Source organism: Zosterops lateralis (genome assembly GCF_965231275.1).
Source record: "Zosterops lateralis genome assembly, chromosome: 5".
Lineage (NCBI taxonomy): Eukaryota > Metazoa > Chordata > Aves > Passeriformes > Zosteropidae > Zosterops > Zosterops lateralis.
Genome location: NC_139766.1, coordinates 24,026,279 through 24,048,546, shown reverse-complemented (window position 1 = coordinate 24,048,546; position 22,268 = coordinate 24,026,279). Strand labels below are relative to the sequence as shown.

The 22,268-nt window shown below is 38.6% G+C and overlaps 1 protein-coding gene across 2 annotated transcripts in view; it reads right to left on the bottom strand.

The window, feature by feature from the left end:
• Positions 1 to 22,268, bottom strand: part of LIMCH1 (LIM and calponin homology domains 1) — a 172,910-nt gene that overhangs the window by 85,974 nt on the left and 64,668 nt on the right. For both annotated transcript variants that reach the window (XM_083860854.1, XM_083860855.1), the window contains exon 3: positions 12,046 to 12,115. In XM_083860854.1, coding sequence (XP_083716980.1) covers positions 12,046 to 12,115 — 70 coding nt within the window. The remainder of the gene's footprint in view (positions 1 to 12,045; positions 12,116 to 22,268) is intronic.

Genomic DNA, 22,268 nt, shown 5'->3' with positions numbered 1-22,268 from the left:
ATTAAGTTGATATTTTGTAGGAAAACAGATTTTTGTCAGTGCTGACTGTGTCATTCAAAGTTCGGAGAGGAACAAAAATGGAGGCCAGGCAGGTCTGAAGTTCCTAAACTCCCTTCAAACTTATCAAAATACTGGATTAAATTTTGCTCTTTGGGTTGTTTCAGATAGAATGAAAGAACAAGGAAAAACTGTTGCAATATTGCTGAAGATAAAACATCACACATTCTAAAATATTTCTGCTAGTACCTTGCTTATTCAAATTTTTTTGGACTGCAGCAGTTGTCCAAGAGGATGTAATTATCTTGCTTCTTCCTTGTCTAAAATTCTAATCCACTGACATATCAGATTCCACCCAGCCACTATTCAGCAATGTAAAAATAAAATACAGGCATTTACACTAAGGGACAATATCAATCTAGCCTGACTTCGCAGAACATACAGAGAAAAACAAAACCTAGTCTCCTGTGACAAACTTTATGTTGTGTTACTTTTTTTACATTAGTCTGTCATTAAACACTGAACTAGGTTACAAATTTTATGTGTTCTTTTGGCCCACAACATTTACTTATGTACTTACTTCTCTTTACCTCTTTAGAAGTTTTTGTAAGAGCTCTGACAGCACTCGCTGGGAAGCATTCTGTTTTATTTACCAGTCTGCAACTAGTTTAGCCAGTGATTGATGCAATTCCTACATTTGTTCATAATTTGTTTTCTGAAATATCAGCAAATACATTGTTTCCAATATACAGTATCAAGCCTGTAGTAGTAGTCACTATTTTTTAAAAAAATCTGCTTGTATTTTCTTTGAAAGAAACAAACAGTACAGCAGAACAGTGTATCTGGTGCATGTGGGACTCTCAGAACATTGCAAGTTTTCCTTTTCATGCAGTTGCTATAGTTTAAGAAACAACTACAATCTGACCTCCTTAGGGGTAACAGGAGAAACCTAATGAAAGAAAACATCCAGGAATTGTACAAAAATAAAGTTTTTTTTCTGCTTCTGCAGATGTCAAGTGAAAGTTGCATGAAATATTTTTCCAGATCAAAAGTTGAGATATTTTATTAGCTGGTGCTACTGACCTGTGCAGACAGTCTTCTGGCACAATTTTCACAACTTGTTTACAGTATCACCTCAGTTATCTAGAACTTCGTGTTATCCCCACAAGGGTCAAATTCCTGACGTATTAATTACATTGAAAATTGCCTTGGATTACTTGAAACCTCAAATAACTGAACCTATCCACTATCGTCCCTTTTAAATAACAGAGGACACACTGTATAGTGGTGCTAATACTTTACGGCTGATCCCTGTAACTCCAGAAATTAATACATAAACGTCACACTTCTTATCTAGCAGGTGTGCCAGCTTTGGTCTGAAAACCAGGCTTGAGAGGCAGAGAGCATTTATAGCATGGTCCTATTCACTGCTATGGGCTGTAGGACAGGAGGAGATAGGAAGGACAGAAAGGTTAAAACCAAAAAACCACTGACCAGCATTCCTGATCCATGCACTGCTGGCCAAGGAAACAGACCTGCTTCACAGTTCAGCTCTCTTTAGTTGCCAAAATGACCTTGGATCCGCCAAAGACTAGGTGCTGCCTGCACAGAAAGCCTATATCCCACTGACACTTAAGCTTTTTTATTGTGCTGCATCTTCTTGTGCCCATTACCAGCAAGTCAGGCCTGCAGCTTCCCCCTGAAGGCACTCACCAAACAGCTCCACAGGAACTTCTATAACTTCATTATATCAGGGCTTGAATGCAAAGAAGAGAATTCAATGACCTTCTGACAACTTAGGTAAGCCAACAGCATTAGCTATAAGATCCCTAATGCCGTTGCTAGGCAGGAGTGGTAAAGTTAGGATTGGTTTTGGAAAAAACAGCAAGCCACTTTCCAACCAAACTAGAAATGGTATTCAAAGGACAGCAGCAATGAGGCAGCTTTTGTTAAGAAAAGGTATGAGAAATATCTAGGAACGTTTGGTAACACCCTCAGGATTTGTTGGCTGTGCAGCCAAGCTACACAGCACTCTTCCAACCCAACAGTTAAAAATGGCAAGAGCATCAGCACCCTGGGCTATCAGTTTAAGGCCTGAAATTTGTTGTCCAACAACAGGTGCAAGGGTAAGTGTCATAATCTGGCTTTCAGCCACTTTGCAATGTATTAAGTCAAGTAACATCTCTTTAGCAGTAAAAGGAAACCAAATAATACTAACATTATGGCTAAAAAAGAAGAGAAAGGGGAAGGGGGGAAAACATCATGTTTACCATTGGCCTTATTGGGTAACACAAGCTTGGTTCTGAATTGTGCACGAGAACTACTACAATTCAAAGGAGAAAAGCCGAGGTAAAGAAATAGTGTAACAGAATGGACTGAAAAAAGCTGAGCTGAACTCAGTTAACACTTGGAGGCATGCACACATTTAGCAAGTACAATACACTCCCCTTATTGAAAAGCCTGAAAAGAAAACTCCCTTTCACACATCATGCAGTAATAAATCAGCGTGCACTATTGCTCCAAAGAAAAACAGGCATTCTCCATCTAAGTAATAGTGCTTCCCACATGAAGATGAGGAGGCAGAAACAAACAAATACATGGCAATAGTAAGGACTTTAACAGAAGGACACCACTCCAAAGAGCTAAGGATGGCCTCTGTATTGCAATATTAATTTTCTAGACCATTAGTTATATTGCTTGTCCATAAATGAATGTGCAATTCTCCTACTAAGCTGTGGGGAAGATTTGCACATGGTATCACAAGGTTTTTCAGCTTTCAAAAAGTTAATAGTTAATTGTTTTGATGTCCCTCAGTCAGATAGTTCAGCCTATCACTGTATTTTCCATAAGCAATTAACTAAGCTGTTTCCTCTGCAGCATTAATTTTAACAGGTTTACAATAGTATCATTAGACCTCTGGACATTTAAGAGGAAATACATTACAATTGAAAAGTACCATGCCAAGCAGGAAGCAAATGGCTTTAATCCAGGAGCAGTGAGGAATGCAGAGACAAGGAGAATTCAGTGTCAGGTATTTCAACCTCTATGAACTCTTGACCACAGCACCACACTACAGAGTGTTACTGGGCTCTTAAATAAAGAAATCACTTTGCACAGATCTTTAAGGCACCAGTTTTCCATTACTTTGCCTTTTTGCTTGTTTGCTTTAAGTCAGGAAAACAACTGCAATGTGATCTTTGGAGCAAGACACGTTCCATCATCTGCATTCAGCACGTAGGCTCCTGCTAGCAACAGGCACATCATCTAAAATAAATCCACTTCAGAGTGCCCGGAAAGGTTTTCAGCGCAGAAACAGTACAAGCAGTTGCTAGCAGACATTAACTGCAATAGTCTTCACCAAGTTGATTTGCAGCCAGGGAGGGGATTAGAGACAGCATTCTTCTGCCACCATCTTCAGCCCAAGGGCTGGGGTCACAACAGACTGTTGCTTGCTCTCTTTTCACAAGAGAAGGTCAAGGGAGCTTGAGCCTCCCTGGACCATTCTGAGATGCCAATCTGTTGGTCTGACTATACTGTGAAAATTCTTCCGGCTTGCCACCCAAGGACTTCTCAGGTTAAGGGCTTTTGGGAAGGTACCCTCCCTTTTCACACTGCTGCTGTTATCTAGCTATCAACACTGATCTAGCTGTTCTCTGCAGCAGAGGCTACATGTCACTGAAAAAGACAGTTGGGGATCAGAGATGGTATTTATAGTGCAGACCTACAGACTCCAACCTGTGAGAGGCTTCCCAGAATTAGGGAGTGAGAATACTACTAAGTGTAATTTTAAACACAGACAACCTTTAAATGAAGGATTTAAGATTGAGACTTTCCTAGGTTCCTGTGTCCTTTGCGTTTGGCCAATACCTTAAGGAGTGCATCTAAGTTTAAACTCTCTGTAGCTGTAGTTTGAGAACTATTTTAAATTGATGGAATGACACCTCTTTTCCCAACTTGGTGAGCCTCTTCCTTCCCTCCTGCCTGCATTTCTGTTCATGCTGTAAGATGAAGGGCATTTTTTAGCCAGGTCAGTTGCCCACTCCAGCTAACATGAAGGCCAGTGCTGTCATTTGTAGGAATGCTAAATACAGAGTAGTTGAAAGCAACCATAACCTCATGTCTAGTCTTCCTTGCTAAGAACAAAAGCTGATATTTAGCTGATATTTATTTAGCTTCAAGACATGGATAGCTGTAGCTCTGCATATTTTATGTGTGTTGGCCTAAACACTTGCAGTATACCAGCTCAGTGCTTCTTTTTATATCCTCATTGCAAACTAAACAATTTTGCAACAGAAGACAAACAAAAATTGGAGGTGCCTGGATACAACTGCAACAGTGCCTCATTCCTCACAGGACACAGGTGACACATTCACAGACTCAGGGCATCCAAGTCCTTCACTGAAAACTCCTGAAGACGGTACATGTCTCCAGAGCATGTGGTATTTGCCCAACTATTAAGACAAGTCATAAGCTTCAACAGTGGCATTTCTTCTGAAGAGTATAAATCATTGCTCAGGAGGCTGTTTCAAAGATAGCAGCTCAAGGAAGGCACTGATCCTTCACTTCATTAAGTGCAAATTTAAGCCATGTGGCAAATGGCATTTGTTTGTTAAACCATTATTTTTTCTGACACTTACAGGTACTTAGAGGTTTACTTAGAGAAGAATTTCAAAAGCTTGCCATTTCTGAAATACTCACTCAACTCAATGTCATTAAACCAACATAATGCAAGTCATGGCTGAACTTGCAGAAGGACTCCAGCATCTGAATGCAAATCTAACAGTTATTCCAGAGGGCAACCTACGTTTTTCATGGGTACAAAATGAGCTCTTCCTGGAAGCCAGCTGCCCTCCCCAAACCAAGAAAAGACTGTCATTTATAGTAAAGGTTGATGCCATGATAAGGGCAAGTTTACGTTTCAGCTGCCTAGCATTATCACTTCAGCAGTAGTGACATTTTCCTTTTTGTAATTTTCAAACTTTATCCCTGGAATCCTTCAGTTTACTAAACTTTCTGTTAAAAAAAAAAAAAAAAAAAGAAAAAGTAAAGAGTCATTATTATATTTAATAAATAACATCTTTGAGAAGACATTTGATAGCCCAAAACATGCAAACTCTGCTTTTTTCTAAAGCATGCTAAAGCTGGGCAAGAAAAGGGTGTCTCCATTCAGCAACAAAAAAAATTCAAAACAGGACATCCTCTACAGTGACCATCCTCTCTTGGTTTTATCACATAAAAGGTTCCCCTTCCCTCCAAACTTGCATATTAACATTATAAATTATTCAGTGTGAATAAATCTAATTATAAATCTACAGATTAAACTCACAGTTGTTGGGAGAGCAGTCTAAAATGAGGCTGTGAATGACATAGGAATGCTTGTGATATTTTTGTAACTGTTATTTATTATTTGTATTAACATACTGTCTAGGAGTCCTGGCCATGGAGCAGGACTCATGGGGTGAGGTGTTAGACAAAAACAGACTAACAGATGATCCTTGCTTCAAAGAACTTACAAGTATTATTAGCATTTGGCCAAACCAAGTCCTGACATTCTCAGCAGCAGAGCTCAGCAGGCTGAGGGCACAGCTTAAGCTGGCTGTGAAAATGCTGCACCTTTGAATCCTAACCAGTCTAGTTTGGGAAGAGGTCTCAACAATATGACAAAGTTTGCATATGTCCACAGTAGCTATGGATCACAGCCATTCTTCATGTGTGTCCTGCAAATATTTACTCATCTTGGCTGGTGCTGTTCTTGCTGTTCCTTGAACAAGGAAACTGTTCAAGGCACCCTGGGTACTGAGAGACTTCATCTTACAGCAAAGGACAAACTCCTGGACGCTGGCAGAAAGGGTCAGTATCCTTAGCATGACAAGGAGTGGTCCCAGCCAACAAACAGTTTAGCTTATTGAATGAACTGTAAGCACTCCAGCCAAGGAAGCATCCAGAAGATAGGACTTTAGGGCCAACAGTGAGATTGGTCTGCCAAAGTCCTGGCTGAGTTCTGGCTGGGGCCAGTGGTGCAGGAAGCACATAAAAACTCCTGAGGGATCAATAACGGGCAATTTGGAAATGAACAAGGTTCTTCTCTTCAAGTTTCACCTCCAGCCATCAGAAACACAACACTGCAGCTGGTATCTGAGGGAAGAAGTGATTGCCCGTGGATGTTAAGGACAACTCATGAGCCATACACAGGTGGCGAACATGAAGACTACTAGGAGTTGGCTGAACTCACTTCTCTGAGAGTGTGTCCCTGAGCTGCTAAATGCAGCTCAGATCATCACAAACAAATAAATAAGGTGAGGTCATTTACCTCCCTCTGTTTTGTTTGTTTTTCTACAGTACATGCCTTCTATTAATTTCCTATTATTTCTGCCTCTCTTGCATGCACACATCGGTTTATAGTACAACTTGGAACCCAGGCAACACAGGCTGAACCCAAGTGCAGCAGTGGAATGTATCTCCAGTATATTTGCTGTCAGATCAATTATTAGTTTCCAGCATCAAATGTTTGAGAGTTATGGAACCAAACCAAACACACCAGAGTACGAAGAGCCATTTTAATCAATAAAATATTAAATGAGATGCCAGCATTGTATTTTGCATTTGTATTACTAGTCTAAATGGCAGGAGAGCAATGCTTCCCGGACAGCATTTGTATGGTTAACTGGAAGCAATAAAAACCTTCAATCTAGTTCAAAAAAGAAAAATAGCAGAATTTCCATATAAACTTTTAGTTTTTATTTGTTTGTATCTCATTTTCCCCCCAATACTGCTTTCTCTGTGCTTCCTGCCAAATTTGAACTGATGGTTGTTTTCCCCTTTCTGCAACGAAGCTGCACTGCAGAGTTTTCCACATGGACCCTGTTTACAATGTGGTCAAGAAACACCTGTTAGTTTGCTTTTATATTCTTTGTGTAACTTAGAAATGTTTATGAATACAACATACAGCTAAATTCATTAAACAGGAATTTTATACAGTAATTCTGTCCAGCTCAGATGACACCCAAGGCAAGAAAATCTAAATGAAAAATCAATTTGAAGGCAGTCTAGAAAGCTAGGGGAGTAAAAAACCCAAACAACGCAAGGAATACAAGGACACAATACTAAGCATTATTTTTTCTTAAGGGAAGACATTCATTGTATATTACATGTATGTAATGAGCCAAAGCACACAGTGCTGCTCTCAACTACTGGCCAGACCATAAATATTGCATTAGTCAAACATTCAGATTTCAAAACTGAATGCAGGCACAAGAGGTGTAGAGAAGCCAATTACTATTTAGCAAGGAAGATCCACAGAAAACAAGGCAGAAGGTTTGCACAGTATTTTGCTATGCTGTTGACACTTCTTTTTCCGTCAACATTCACAAAAATGCTTTTGGAATGTGAGTGCCAAGAACTTATTGTTTTTAGTTAGTCAGGAAATTTTGCTTCTGTTTACTTCACATGTACCACAACGTACACAGCAAGACTTTTTTTATGAATACAATTGTGCTGGGAAATGAGTATGTTCAGCAGAGAATAGTAATACAAAACAAGGAAACAGAAATTATCTATACATTAAAATAGGAGCAGGCTTTTCCCAGAAAGTACTAGAATTAAAGAAAGAGCAATAAATTTAAAAGAAAAAAAGCAAGAAGGTAGTTTTTAAAGAAAAAAGTTAATAACAAGGAGGGATGAATGAAAAAAGCGATAAAAATAATGCACATCTGTTAAAGTTTTGTGTATTTCTCTATCTTTGCTAATTATTTTCACACTAATTGTAGTGTGAAACACACTATACTTGGGCTCTCATTTGCTGAATTTAACTAGTAGAGCAAACTCCTAGCTAACATAATGATGACATTTCTTTGAAATAACATATAAGATAGAAAAACCCAAAACGTACAATTTGTGCAATATTACAGCATAAGAACAAACTACCAGCACCAGCAAACAGATAGCTGTTCTTAATAAGGGTAATAGCAAGCTCTCAGAGAACTCTTTGCCAAAAGAAACTTCCTGGGAAAATAATGAGGAAAAAACCCAACTCTGCTTTCAAAGGAACAAGCTTTCTTAAGCAGCACATTATGGCTCTGTTCATCTTGGCGCAATAACCATGCAACCAGGTGACTTCTGCAGGTCTATTTTTTCCAGTGCTATATCATACATATGTCACAAAGTTAAGGACCATAAACAAACTGAAAACTGGATGCCACAGTAAACACAGTAGTGCTGAAACATGAGCCAAGATTCAAGCTAAAGTTCATCTCTCCATCTTTGTCTTGACTACTTCCTCCTATTATATGTGAGAATCGTTCACACAGCCTCTGAAGTAAGTGTCTGAGCTCCTGTGGGGATTGTTCAAGGAACTGAAGTAATGCTATAAACTCCCCTAAATCCTGTCAAACAAAAGATAAGGCAGAAACCTTTTATTTTCTCACAGAGTGACATTATTCAGGGACAGGAAGCAAAATCTGGAATCTTTTTAAGGGAAAAAGAAAGTTGACATACAGTGGTTAGTATTACAGAGCAAAGCTTATCTACGGTGATGCTGGTAATTTTTTACAGAATAGATAATAAGGTATAGAGATACAAAACTGCAATTAGTAGAAACCTTAAAAATCAGTTGTATTCACTATGAAAGTACAAAATGAAAGAAACCAATAGCAACTCACTGAAAAAATTGCTGGTTTTGTAAAAGTTAATTATATTCATTGTACTCTAATACATCTTTGCAAGTTTTCTGCAGCCCCAGATTTTTTTTTAATTTATAACTCAGCCAAAACTGTTCTCCAGCCTTCTACAATTAAATACATGAAAAGATGGTGGTAGAAACCTGACAGTCTTAAAACAAAGATGCTCAGTATCAATTTCTCACATGAGAAAATGTCTTCTGGCAACAAAGCTTTTAGTAAAGCCTGTTACTGCTACCTCGGCCTAATGTGTTCTTTGAATGTTTTGTGAATTTGCTTTTTGGTGGGAGCATTAGCTTTTGGGATTAATGAATACTGAACAAGAACGAGAAAACATTTCATCAGATTTAATACTGTGAGTCTGAATACCAAAGCAGTGGTCCTACATTTTCTTTCATTAAAGCAATGTATCATTTCTGCTGTGATAACAGAAGCAGTCGGCACTTCTGGAGATCAAAGCAAATTACAAAGAAGCCTGCCAAGCTGAACATATGTAATTCTATATGTAATGCTGCATACAATCCACATCCTGACTTAGACTTGCAACTAGACAAAGATCATCTTTGTGTATTCTATGGCTTAAGTATGGTGGTGTTCAGATCCTTAAGTTTTTACTTTAACACCACAGCACTATAACCAATAAATTTTACTTAAATGTTTGGTGTTCTGGTATGTGAGATCTGCAAATAAATTATTTCCTCTCAAAATACATGAGCAAGTCACTGGTGAGAATTTCAGGGTAACTGTGGATTCATCTAGTTTTAAATGCTAGGAAAAGTTTGAAGAATTCAGTCTGTCAACACTAAACCAGTTGTACATAATACCTACAGAAGTGTTGTGAGAAGTAACTCAAACATGAAACACAGGTAAAATTTTTACAGCTGATAATACTCCCAAGTGAACACCTCAGCCTGTGTCTGAAATGGGCTTCAAGTTCACTATTTTCCTTCAATAAAGGAAAGTTCCTAATTTTTCCTTACCATAACAAAGGAGAAAAAGAGACTGTATCTGGAGAATTAGACTCAAGTAGACATTTTGTAGAGCTACATAATAAATAACTGTTGTGTGTCTCTGGAGGTTAAAGATGAAACAAAAGGCACTTTGAATACTCCACAATTACTCTTACGCTTTAGCTCCTACTGTGTATAAAAGAAAATGTACTTATTGTCTCTCCTAGAGAAATAAATACTTATTCCATCAGCTACAGGAAAGAAATTAATTTTGTTACAATAATTAGGTTACACTTTCTAGGCAGAAGCAGTATCTAGGATTTAAAAGCAAATGTCTCATGAAAGGAAGAAAAGGCACTGAAACTTTCACAGCATTTCCACTTGTACTTGAGGAAATCACCCTCACTGGGGTGAAATAACTGGGAAGAAGTAACTATTTAGTATGTCAAACAAACCAAAACTAAGATAATAAAGAAAAATTGACAATTAATAAGGGAATGTCTCTCATATATGGTCAACTACCTAGGAGGTATAACTGCTTCTGGACTATAGTGTCAATATTTTAAATTTTTTTTCAGACATGTAGGCATGGTACAGGTAAGTGAAAAGAAAAGGATACACCCTATGCTCAAACACCCCCCTGATGGCTGTACTTTTAAATAATACACCATAAATAAGCATAACAGACTAGAAAGAACACTTGATCATTTAAATGCACATGCAATCCTTAAAGCAGCCACTTACCACTGTAACTACAAATGGCAACAAAAGTCAGCAGGTATGGAACCAGACATCTTGGAAAACAAGGGGAAATTTTGATTGTTTGTTTTGTTGGGACGAGGCATTTAGTCACAGAACAGTAGATCAAAACATCCATTGGTAATGTTCAAGAACTCAGAAACAGTGAACTTTTTAAATAGCCTAATTATTTCTTAAGAAAAATATTTAGAAAAGTAGTTACTAAAGAAAATTAGAGGACAGAGGTGATAAAGTCACTTTACAACACAATAAAAAGATCTGCTGTATCATTAGTATCCTTAAAATATCATTTTTCGTATTGCTTTGAAGATACACATCTTGCAAGAGAGCTTTATCTCAAGGAATGAGAAAAATACATGCACATAATGACTTTTTTTCTGTGTCCTTCCTACTATAACCACCTTACCATTGGGATTTTACATATGAATAAGGAAAAAAACTAATGTAATTCAATATCATCTTCTTAAAACAGTCATAACAAAAATTGAGTCTTTCCTGAAAGCAAGCCAAGGAAAAGAAAACTGCACTACCAATACTTTTTTCAGCTGTTTATATCAAATACTCCTTTCAAATAGGACTGCAAAGGAATAAAACTAGATGGGTTTTATAGGCAAAAGAAAGGCACTCAAGGAAACTAGAGAAAGGGATCTCAAAAATGAGATTCTAAGACCAGGCAGTATTCATGAAGAAATATCCTTGTCAGTCTAGAGGCTGAAAGACCCAGCCTCAGAGGCTATGTAACAACATTATAAAACTAATTTAACAGCAAATGTAAAATGGTTTCTGATACACTGAAACTTTTTATGCTTTCTATACAAAGGAATGTTAACTTCAGCTATCAGCAAGTAAAATATTCTGAATCTTTTATAAGCCAGTGTGAACAGTGCCAGAACACAAAGGAACCATGTATATGTATGATGAGTCTAAACAGAGGATGGCCACTTTTGACATGCTCAAGACCCTTTTGTTCCCAATTACAACTGAAGGTAAAATCAATACAGCCACATTACTATGTGGCTAATCCTGTTAGACCCAACCAAAACTCACACCCCCGCCTTCTGCCCCAACAGCAAGCACAGGGTTGTGCTACCACTTGAGGTGACCCCCTGAGCACCCAGCACTCCTGACAGCCCATGAGTTGTCAGCACATCCTCTGTGGTCTTCCTGGCTTACAACAGAGTATGGCCAAACTTTGCTCTGCCCTTAAAGTCAACATGAAAGTGTTCCCCAGATAGCCCCACAATGAATGTTATCTCCAGACTGTGGTATTCTAGGGAAAGGGAAAATGAGACAAAATATACAAGTACAGTTTTCTTACTTTCCAAAAACTATCTTTTTTTGTGGTGGTGGCTTCTAATGCATGCATTCCAGTTTTACTAAAGCTAGTGCCACAACTGAGAGGTGATAAATAACCAAGAGGATCATCTTCCTCTAAAAATATACCCTGCCACTTAAAAACTGCCTACTTCTGGAAAAAAAAAAAAAAAAAAAGACTGAAAGGTCTTAAGGTGACTACACAGAGCATTCCAATTTCAGAGGGATTGTCTGAGTTTACTAGGCTAGAAGAATTCAAATTACAAAAATAATTGCTATCTGAATCCCATAGTCAATGTCAAGGTGCAAAAAGCAGCACTGAAATATTTTCCTCCATTTGATATACTCACCAAACCTGCAATAGGGGTCGGTAGTCTATTGATCTTTTTTACCAATCCTGGCTTTATCGCATTCAGCAACCTGTTATGAGAAAGGAGTATTTTATGAGTGGTAAGTCACAAAACCCAAATTATCAAACACTTTCCCGCAGCACATAAAGACTTCAGTAACATACATGGACATCCAAATTCCATCACTGAAATGAAGAAAGACTAGGATGAATATCTACAGCATAGTAACTCAACAACATTTATTTTAAATTCTAAATTGATCTAGACCACATCAGCAACTTAGACAGATTCTGGGTCAATTTTGACACATCAGCCTGCATTACCTGTGTACAGGCAGATCATGGGTTTCTGAGAGCAGAAACCCAGAAGGTATCCAGATCTGGCAGTTTCTGCACTGCAGGAAAGTGAGAAAGTCTGTATACATTTTGGGTGGCCTATTTTTTTTCATCCTAACTTGAAATTAAATGTCATCCTTCCATATATTGTGTTGAATGGAGGGCCTCATAAATCATAAATGAGAGAAGACAAAAATGGAATCCATAAACCCCCCATCTCATCATGAAAACACCATTAGGCCAGTGATACCACATTTGAACACTGTTCAGTATGCAAAGATTAGCAACCCCCCAAATCCAAGTTCCTCACCACCCGTGAGCACGCTATGAGATGTGCTGACATGGCTCATTGTTAGAATACTCAAAAAAATTACCAAGCCTCTGAAAGTGGGGAATTTTAATTGTAAAATCCTGTTGCAAGAAGCACTGTGTCTTCACCACCCTTCCCCTAAGAGAAAACCATAATGCCTTTTATCCAAAGAAAAACTCAACCAGTTCCATCCACTAGAAAGAAAATCATCAGGTCAAGACACGGACTTAAAATTCAAAATCTTTGAAGAGAAAAAAAAATTATGTCTTCTTAAATTTAAAACTCTCTGAAAATTAGAATACCTCTACGGAAGGGAGGAATCTCATTTTGGGCTGACGTGGTCTCCATTCAAGAGCAGACTCCTCTGGCAGCTTACTGTGGTGATAAAATTACTCATATTTAATATTCAGGAGGTCTGGCTGAGAAGTTTATCCAAATGAAAAGAATATTCCTTTCAACTAAAAGCTAACAGTCTGTGATGGTTTCCATCTCCCTACTTCTGAGTTAGAGTGACAGGCAGCGTGCCACTGCTCAAAGCTCCACCAAGAGCTTTAGTGGCATGCTATTTGTTGCTTGATTCCTTAGGACTGTGGCAGTTTGCAAGTTCATGAAGGCATTCATCCCACCTGGAGTGAACATCTGGCTTTATGAACACTGAAATGATCACTTTTCCTCACCTCTTTCCCTTTGTGTGTCCCTGAAACACTAGATAGGTTGGGTTTCTGCAATCATTTGAACAGAACAGGGGAGCAGAGTGGGAGATGCCATTCTCAGTTTTCTATGATCATAGTAAAGCTTCTGTTCCACTTGTCCTAAATTGTACACGTTATTACATTCTTGAAGCTCCCACATCTCCAACACCATCATGTATTGAGAGTAGCATCAAAACCAATATGAATGATACTTTTGGGAGCTGAGGAGTATTTTTTTAATATTCTTGAAGTTAAAAACTCCATAACCCAAGCTCATACAGACTGCTATATTATTCTTCTTCTGCTTAAAGTAGAATCTAACAGTAATGGCCTAAAATCAAATAAATTAATATACTTCTGTTTACAAAAAAAATCACTTTTCCTCATCAGATGAAGAGAATGGCAATAAAAGAACTTCTTATCTTCTAGAACCATTATTTTATCTCACAGATGGAAAAAAAATTACTTTTTTCCCCCCAAAAGATACTGTGGTATGTTTTAACCTCACACAGCAGCAACTTTCTAAAACTATTATTTTCCATTTAGCTGCTACACCAGGCAATTTATGATATCTTCTTTTTTTTGCCAGAGGACTTCTTTCCAAATACTAAAGCTCTCTTGTGATTTCAATCCTCAGTCTGCCTATTCTGTCTTAGGAAAAAAAGAATATATTAGCTAAAGCATCCCATTTTCTTTATTACTCAAACGTGAATGCGTCAGTACCATAACCAACATCGCAGGTGCAGATTAAAAGTCATAGGCAATAATAGAAGGCAAAATAAAGACTTCTTATTGGAAATCTCAAATGCCAAGTCCCATTCTAAATAAATCTTCAAAATGGCTTGTACACACTTCCCTGTGAAATCCAGAAGAATAAATTGAGAGGAAGGACAGGAGTAGGGAACAAACAACATTTTAAGTCACCATTTGGAGGCTGAAGAGAGGAAATGGGATGAGGCAAGATGGAAAACACTGAGGAAGAAATTAAAATTATTACTAAAAAGTTTGTCTCCTGTTGGAAACATTTTTAAGCAGTCTGGCACTGAACCCCCCAGGACTTGCTTGCTGCAGAATATGTCAAAGGAAGGTTTCTTCCAGAGCACACCGACTGCTTCTGAATTATTGCCTCATTTAGAGTAACAATCCAGATGCCAAAACATTGAGCGGTTTAAGCTTGCTTTGCTACCAAGCCAGCTGAAAAGTCATGCTGTTTGTGCAGTGTCTCAATGGTCACCTTCACTCACACAGTTACTGTCCATCCCTGCTCCTCAAAAATTCACTCAATACACCTCTTCTGACATAGGCCTGTATACACAAACTAAATTTTCTGTGCCAATTTAGACTTTCATAGAGCATGTGTCTTGTATGTAAAGTTTTATCAGCTCTGGTAGTTTCTGTTGAAATACTGGGCAAGCAAGACTGATCACCATTTTGATTTGGGGACGTGGCACAAGATCCTTGGTCATTGCCCAAGGGAAAGACTCTGCAGGTGAAAAAAAACCCCTAACTCACACCTTCTCCTAGAAGCCCCTGACAGCTGCAGTCCCATGCTTTCTTGCCCCACCAATCCTAAGCAAAGGACTTGACTGCCCTGGGCCTTCTGCCCCCAGCCATGTCCTAGTCTGAAGAGTTTTCAGGAAAGAAAACCTGCAGCACGTATCTTCCTCTGGCAGCCCCAACTGCATCTGCAGCTCCAGCCTGTGCCCCCTCCCCTAATCCTAATATCCAGTCTCTCCCAGTCCTAACAGTAATTCTTGGCTCGTTTTGAGTGATCCCAACAATCACACCCAGAAGACAATAACCCAAACCAGGATACAAAACTAAGAACTTTCAGGTTCCATCCACAAAACCTGAGTCACTACATACACGTGACCTACTCTCAGACCCTTCAAGCTCTCTGTGGGGATTTCTGCCCACCACTCCTAGCATTTATGCACCTGTCCTGAGTCAGAACAATCCTCTGTTCTTCTCAAAGTTCTCTTGTATTTTTCAGTCCAACATAGAGTAATCAAGGTTGGAAAAGACCTCAAAGATCACCAAGTCCAACTGTTAACCCAGCACTGCTGGGGATGGTAACTCAATCACTTTCCTGGGCAGCCTGTTCCAATGCCTTACAATCCTTTCGATGAGCAAAATTTTTCTAGTATCTGACCTAAATCTCCCCTGGAGCAACTAGACACCCACCCTCCCTTTCCCCTGTGCCAGGTGCTGGCTTGGACTCTCCAGTAACAGCTACCTGTTAAATGAAGCACACTGCATAGAAGCTAAAACCTTGGATCTGTCTCACCCTATAGAAACAAAAGAGCATGATGGAAGTGGAAAGCTGCTCTAGTCCCATGCATAGGGAAAAGCTAGGTCACTTCCTTCCCCCGATAAAAACCAGCTCTCATAGGTATGGGGAAAATCAATTGCTCTACTCATGCTGTCCCCAAGGCTTGGCATTCCAGAAGATAAAGTATCTCCACAGCTGGACAGACAAGCTGAAATCAGTTCTAGCCACTGTGTGACTAACTTATTAGACCTTCCTGGGGTTTTTTATCATGAGCTAAGAATTTGAAAAACTTCTGCCAGGAAGAGAAGGCGTTTCAGGCAACAGTTGATAAAAGATCTAATGAAAAGCACCAATAAACTGCCCATGAAATTCTTGCAAGAAATCGTCAGTTAAGAAAATATTCAGAGGATGGCTGCCAAAACCCGACCTCCAAAAAGACCTCAATTCTAGGAGGAAATGGAAGAGAAGAATTTTCACAGAATAAACTTCAGAAATGGAGAGGAGAAAGGTTGAAGTGATGTGTGTTCACAGATCAATCCAGGCTGGAGGGAGAGGCATCCAACAGAGCTTTTTGCTCAAGTAACAGATCATATTCCTAAAAAGAAAAGCTGAGTAATGATCTGATCTAAAAGAAAAAGGGAATTTCATATTTGTGAATTCAGGAAATTCTATCTACAGTAAACCTTCACAGAGATATTTCTCTCTCCAAATTATGTTTTACAGACTTACATTCAAACAAGCAGCCTTTCAGCACTTGATAATTATTAGCCTAGACAGCTTCAGTACCCACATATTTTTAACTCATGCCCTAGTGGCAGCTCCAAAATGCCTGCAAATATTTGAAAAGGACAGAAAAATCCACTACTAGTCTTAAAGATTAATAAATCACCTTGAAAGAGTGAACAATGAAAATTCAAAATATTTCATTGCAAAAGACATGGCTAAGAAGTTTCAAAATATAAACATGTTCCTGAGGTCACAAAAATATTTTTGTGAAAACATTCTTGAGTGATTGGTAATGATGCCCCTGACATCATTTATTTAGAATCAGATGAACAAGGTGCTTTTTTAACAAGCAGGACAGAACTGACTTCGTCCTATAAAGGGCTCAGTCCTGTCTAATATGTGCAAAGTGAATAAAGACCTATGCAGATATGTAGTATTGAAAAAACAACATTCCAAATACAGGACTGCATGAGTCTTGCTCTGCCAAAACCTAAAAATATAAACAAAATAGAGGCCTTGCAAACAGCTCAAGAAAGGCAACAGGGAAGATTTTAAGTAACTTCACAAGCTATTTATACAGAACCTACAATCACAGGGACTGATGATGTGAAGGTGCATCTCATGCACCTATAAATTTACAATTCATGCATAGTTTTTACACTGAGTAGCAATGGCCATTGATATGTTTTCTAAAACCACTAAATATGCTTTCTTAAACATACACTCTTGAAAAGCTGAAACTTTTCACAGGATTATCTTGCTTTGCAGTTGAGCAACATTCCTTTTGAGTGGGTCAGTGTTCCACAGTCTCCTGCCCTGTCAATAACCAAGAATCAGTGAAAAAGCTCTACTATATTCAGTCACTGAAATGCATATTTTTTAAAACATGAATACAAAGATAGGTCATTCTGTCTGTACTCAAGCATGCCTCTCACAGGCTACTCCTCTGTTCTCATCATGGGCTTAGCATTAAGGTTTATGCTACCTTTGGCTCCTCATCTAAACCACATTAATAAATAGCTCTTCATTATGAAACAGCAACACAACTTATAGATTAAGGACTCTGTATTCATATAAAACTATTTCAAATGTCCTCACATGAACCTAAATCTTAATGCTTAATGAGCCTTGGGGCCCATCTCTCAGACCTGGAGCCATGCCAAATTCACGATGCTGATAATGTTTTGGCTTTAGAGCACAGAGCCTGAAAACCACAGCAGAACACCAATTCCTTCTCCCCTCCAAGCATGGGTCACATTCAAAACTTCAAATATGCCTATGAAACTCAAATACCATCTTAGTTTCCAAGAATAGGAAAGTCAAGCAAAATACTAATTAAGCATAAGGGCTGGGCACCACTGACTTCTCCACTGTTCATCAAGCAAAATACTAATTAAGCATAAGGGCTGGGCACCACTGACTTCTCCACTGTTCACTACACAGCCAAGTGCTGAGCTAGTGCCAGGCCCATAACACTAACAGACAATTAGAATGACATATCTGAAAAATCCTGTCATCTACAAAGACTGTTTGTTTCCCCCTACCAGATGACATAAGTGACATTAACTTGCAAGAAGAATGACTGAAACACCATATATACAGCAAAGCCTGTTCTTCATACCTCACGGTATCACTGACTTGGAGAACAAAAGTTTTATTATTCCACAGCATTACATTTGTACTGATCTGGCACAAAGCCAGCCCTGTTTGAAAACTGCATTCATGTCAGCCCAAAGCTTGGTCAGATGCACTAGACCAGGATGCACATCCAAAGAAATTCTCTTTGAGCAAAAGCAGCTCATTCTTCATGAACAACATGAAGAACACAAGCTAAGGGGATTTCTTACTTATGGAAGAAAATCATTCTCATTACAGAATAAATGATAAATTCCATTAAGTAATTATTAGTCATAATCACTTTCAGTTTGCTCAGATTTATAGCCACTCTTCGCATTTTCTTTAAATACTATTAAAATAATCTATGTGCATGACTAATTTCTCATCTTTTCTATTTAAATGTAAACCTAAAAACTTTCTCATGCTTTTTAAGAGCATATATTCTGAGTGTGCACAGAAGAGAACTGCCTTTCCTATATATATTGTCCTACAGGACAAAAAGTGTAGAATTTTTTTTAAGTTCACTGTACATATGCAATTTTACCAAGATTACTTAAAAACAGTAAAACATCTTTGTATCTCCTCTTTCAAAAAACAAGAAAAAAGTTACATAGTCAAAAGAATTCAAGTTTCAAATAATATGTGTAGTTTCTGCATATTTTACTAAATTACATAATTCCATGTGCTAATAGATAAAATAACTGTATCTAAAAACAAAGGAGACTTTAGGAAAGTACTCATAAGTTGGCAGCCAGCACTGCACAGGAAAGTGACATCCATCTTTAACCACATACAGTGGTTACAGTGGTCTTTCACTTTTTTATGTGTATGCTATTATTTCTCAAGATATGCAGTTAAATATTTGTTAGAACTTTCATGCTTGAGAAAAATCAGATTTATTATGCCTGCATGTACTGCTATAAATTGATTTTAATACATACATAAACCAGACATGCAGCTAAACTGTTTTACATACAGAACTCAAGGTATCACACACAATCATGACGTCGTCAGACTCTACTGCAAAGCCAAATAATTTCTGCTAAGATCCAACTGGATTCAGTTTTAGTTCATTGTTTAAGGTCTTTTGCCCAGGATCCATATCCCAACTGTTCTTATTTTTCTTTATGGTCTGGTCCTGTTCCTGACATTAGAATCTCATTACTACTAATACAAACTTTCAGGGTGACTGGATTGCTTGATTCCAGAGAAAGCTTGAGAGAAAATGTGATCCCAATTGCATGTCAAAAGTTCTTAGAGATATATTGGATATATATCCTGTTTGGATAATCATATCAAAGCAAGAAATTAACCCAGATTTTTGAAGTCTGCCGTCCCTACAAAGATGTCTTTAACTACTGAATGCCCAGTGGAAGGAATCCTGCAGTAGCAGAGCTCAACAAGGGGAGGTGAGCAGCAAGAAGGGCAAAAAAAATTGAAAACACATTTGCATGGATATTAAAGCAGTAACAACTGGGCAAGGTTGCAGCAAAACATTCATTTTTTTCTTCTTGTAATAATTTTTAAACTTATTAATAGCAATTGTTGTGTGGTTAGAAATAAACCAACACTGACTTCCTTATCTGCTGTTTCAAAAAATGCAACGGAACCACCCAAACCAGCAGGGCAGACAGGATAAGCAGGTTTTTTTGGCAGTAAACCTTGATTCAGATGCCTGAATCCATAGAATACAAACACCTAAACATTGCAAAAACCAGATCTAATTTATTTCTGATTAATCCTCTAGCTTCTTATGATATCTGGGTCAAACCAAAACATTAAAACTATGCAACAAGGGAGATAAAAAAAAATTGAACATGTGCTGGAGCAGCAATAGGGGATTTCCAGTGACATTTCCTGTGACTGGTGTTGCATTCCTGCATCATATAGCTTTCAACCATGACCCTAGGAAGGCACATTTGTCCACCCATGCCAAAACTCTTCAGTCTTTTCATACAAGAATTTAATTCACAAAGCATGAACAGAGCAAGAACTGCCTCTGCCTATATGGCTATTATATCCCTGCTGAAATCACCATCTGCACTGATGTCAGATAGCTATGCTAAAAAAAACGTGAACTCATTTCAGACAATTAGAAGTCAGTCACTGACTTCTCAGCACAGCTGGGTGAACAATTAGAGTCACCATTGTCTGAGCAACTGCACAAGTGGGCTTTCGAACAGCCAGAAAGAAGAAAGGGCTTGTGTTGCTCTCATCTGTCGACTTGTTGTTTTATGGCATCCTGCATTGTTTAAAATATGCCCTCAGCTCTTCAGCTGAGCACGTCAAGCTATAAAGCTTGTACTGAGGCCAGAACAAAATGCCAGCCACAGCACAAACACTACCAAAGAGGCAGGTGCAAGGCCTGTGGGTTTCTATGGCAAGTCTACACATCTGGACTGCTCCGCTAGTCAGGATGGTGCTCCACAACACATTCATCCCAAGAGCCTGAGCCGTTGGCATTGCACAGTTGCACTCATTTTCATTTATTAAAATATGTGGATTGTTGCTGGATGTGAATGAATCATTTATAGCCAGTGTAGTGATGTCTGCTTGTGTCTGTAGGCTGTCTAGGACATTCAGATTGGGATCAAGTGGAGGCGGGTCTGGCATTATTGTGTATAAGGGTCAAACAGTCCTGCTACAGACAGAGATGCCCCCTGCATCCTTTTCCACAGATCAGTCTCTTTGAGGAATGGACTGTAGCACAGTAACTTCCCCATTCCCTTCTGCAAAACACCTGCAAAGCCAGAAGGCAGTCTGAGATATGTTTGGGATATTCAAGGCGTGCTGACTGTGTCTCCACTCCTGACAGCAGTTTCCAGTCCTCTAGCTGCTCAGATCCCTCAGAGCCCAAGCTCACTTTCAGTCTTCCTCACAAAATACAACAGTTGAGGAAAACCCTGAACCAGTGACGTGGAAGTTAAGCACAGCTAAGCACAGCTATTCCACATTAAATGTGGGCATCGCCCACACATGTGTCTGGCTATGAGTTGACAGTTAATGCCACTTTCAATGAGTACTGTCCTGTGGATAAAAACAGATATAAGTTTGCTTTTCCCTAAAACTTCGACAAATAAGATAAAAACCTGACCAAAAGCAATGAGTTCTTCCATCTTCAGAAACCAAGACAGCTATAATTTATTTCTTGTCTTCTAAACTTGTCAGAGACTTAGATCAGGTTTTCATCTACTTGTTGAGGTCAGCTGCAATGAAAGTACAACAGACTGGAAGGGAGCTAAGAGAAAGCTGGTATACCACTACATTTTTTTCATTAGGTACCCTGGTAGGTTTCTGATAAGTCACAAAAAGCCTGTCTAGAAAGACAATATTGCTTCTGGCAGCTTTACAGTGCTTCTTCACTAAGCAACAGATAAAAAATTAATTATCTGTGCTTCACTTCCCAAAGTACTTTTTGAAGATACTCAAAAAGTTTTCAGTGTTAGACCCAAAAATTTCTGTTGATTTCTCTATTTTATAGTAGACTTGGAACCAGTGAGAAGTACACTTCTACTGCTGGTGCTATAGTTTGTCATCAAGAAACAAAACTTGAAGGCCAATTTGGTGGCTTTCTCATTAATGCTCTGTAGCCTAACAGAGTTTTATACCCTAACTACAGCTTGTTAACCAAGAGCAGGATGCAATACAAACATCATGGCTTTTAAGATTTGAGGTTGAGAAGACAGATCCCTTCAGGCTGATTTGCACTGATCCACAAGTGGTAAGTGAGGACAAGCAACTTGCCAATATCACAGAACAGTTATGTAGTATAACCAAGCGCTGTCCCTTAGCTTGGTTATTACTGAAGCTCACAACCTTCTAAGAAATACATATTTATTAGTCTCATTAACAAAACATTACCTTGTTAAGCTTTCCATCTTAAAGATTTACAGCATTCAAAACAGAATACCTCTGCTTACTTGCAGATAAGATTACAATCTAATCTTGAAATACACAGCCCTAGCTTTTCATGCAACACAATTCAACCTTAACATTTAAAAGAGCACTGTGAAGTGATTCAGCACACAGCACTTCCCTTCAACACAGAGGAGAGAGATCTTGTTTAAGAGGCAACCCTTAAATACAAAGAGGGTATGCTCCTTCTGAGTTACACAACTTTCCATCAACAATAACAACTACTTCCCTCCTCCCTAAGCCACTCCTCAGCAAAGACATGCAACTACAATCAAAATAGATCACATCATTTCCTTTCTATTTTTTCACCTGTAAAAGCCAAAGTTCAAGCTGTCTGATTAATGACACCAGTGAGA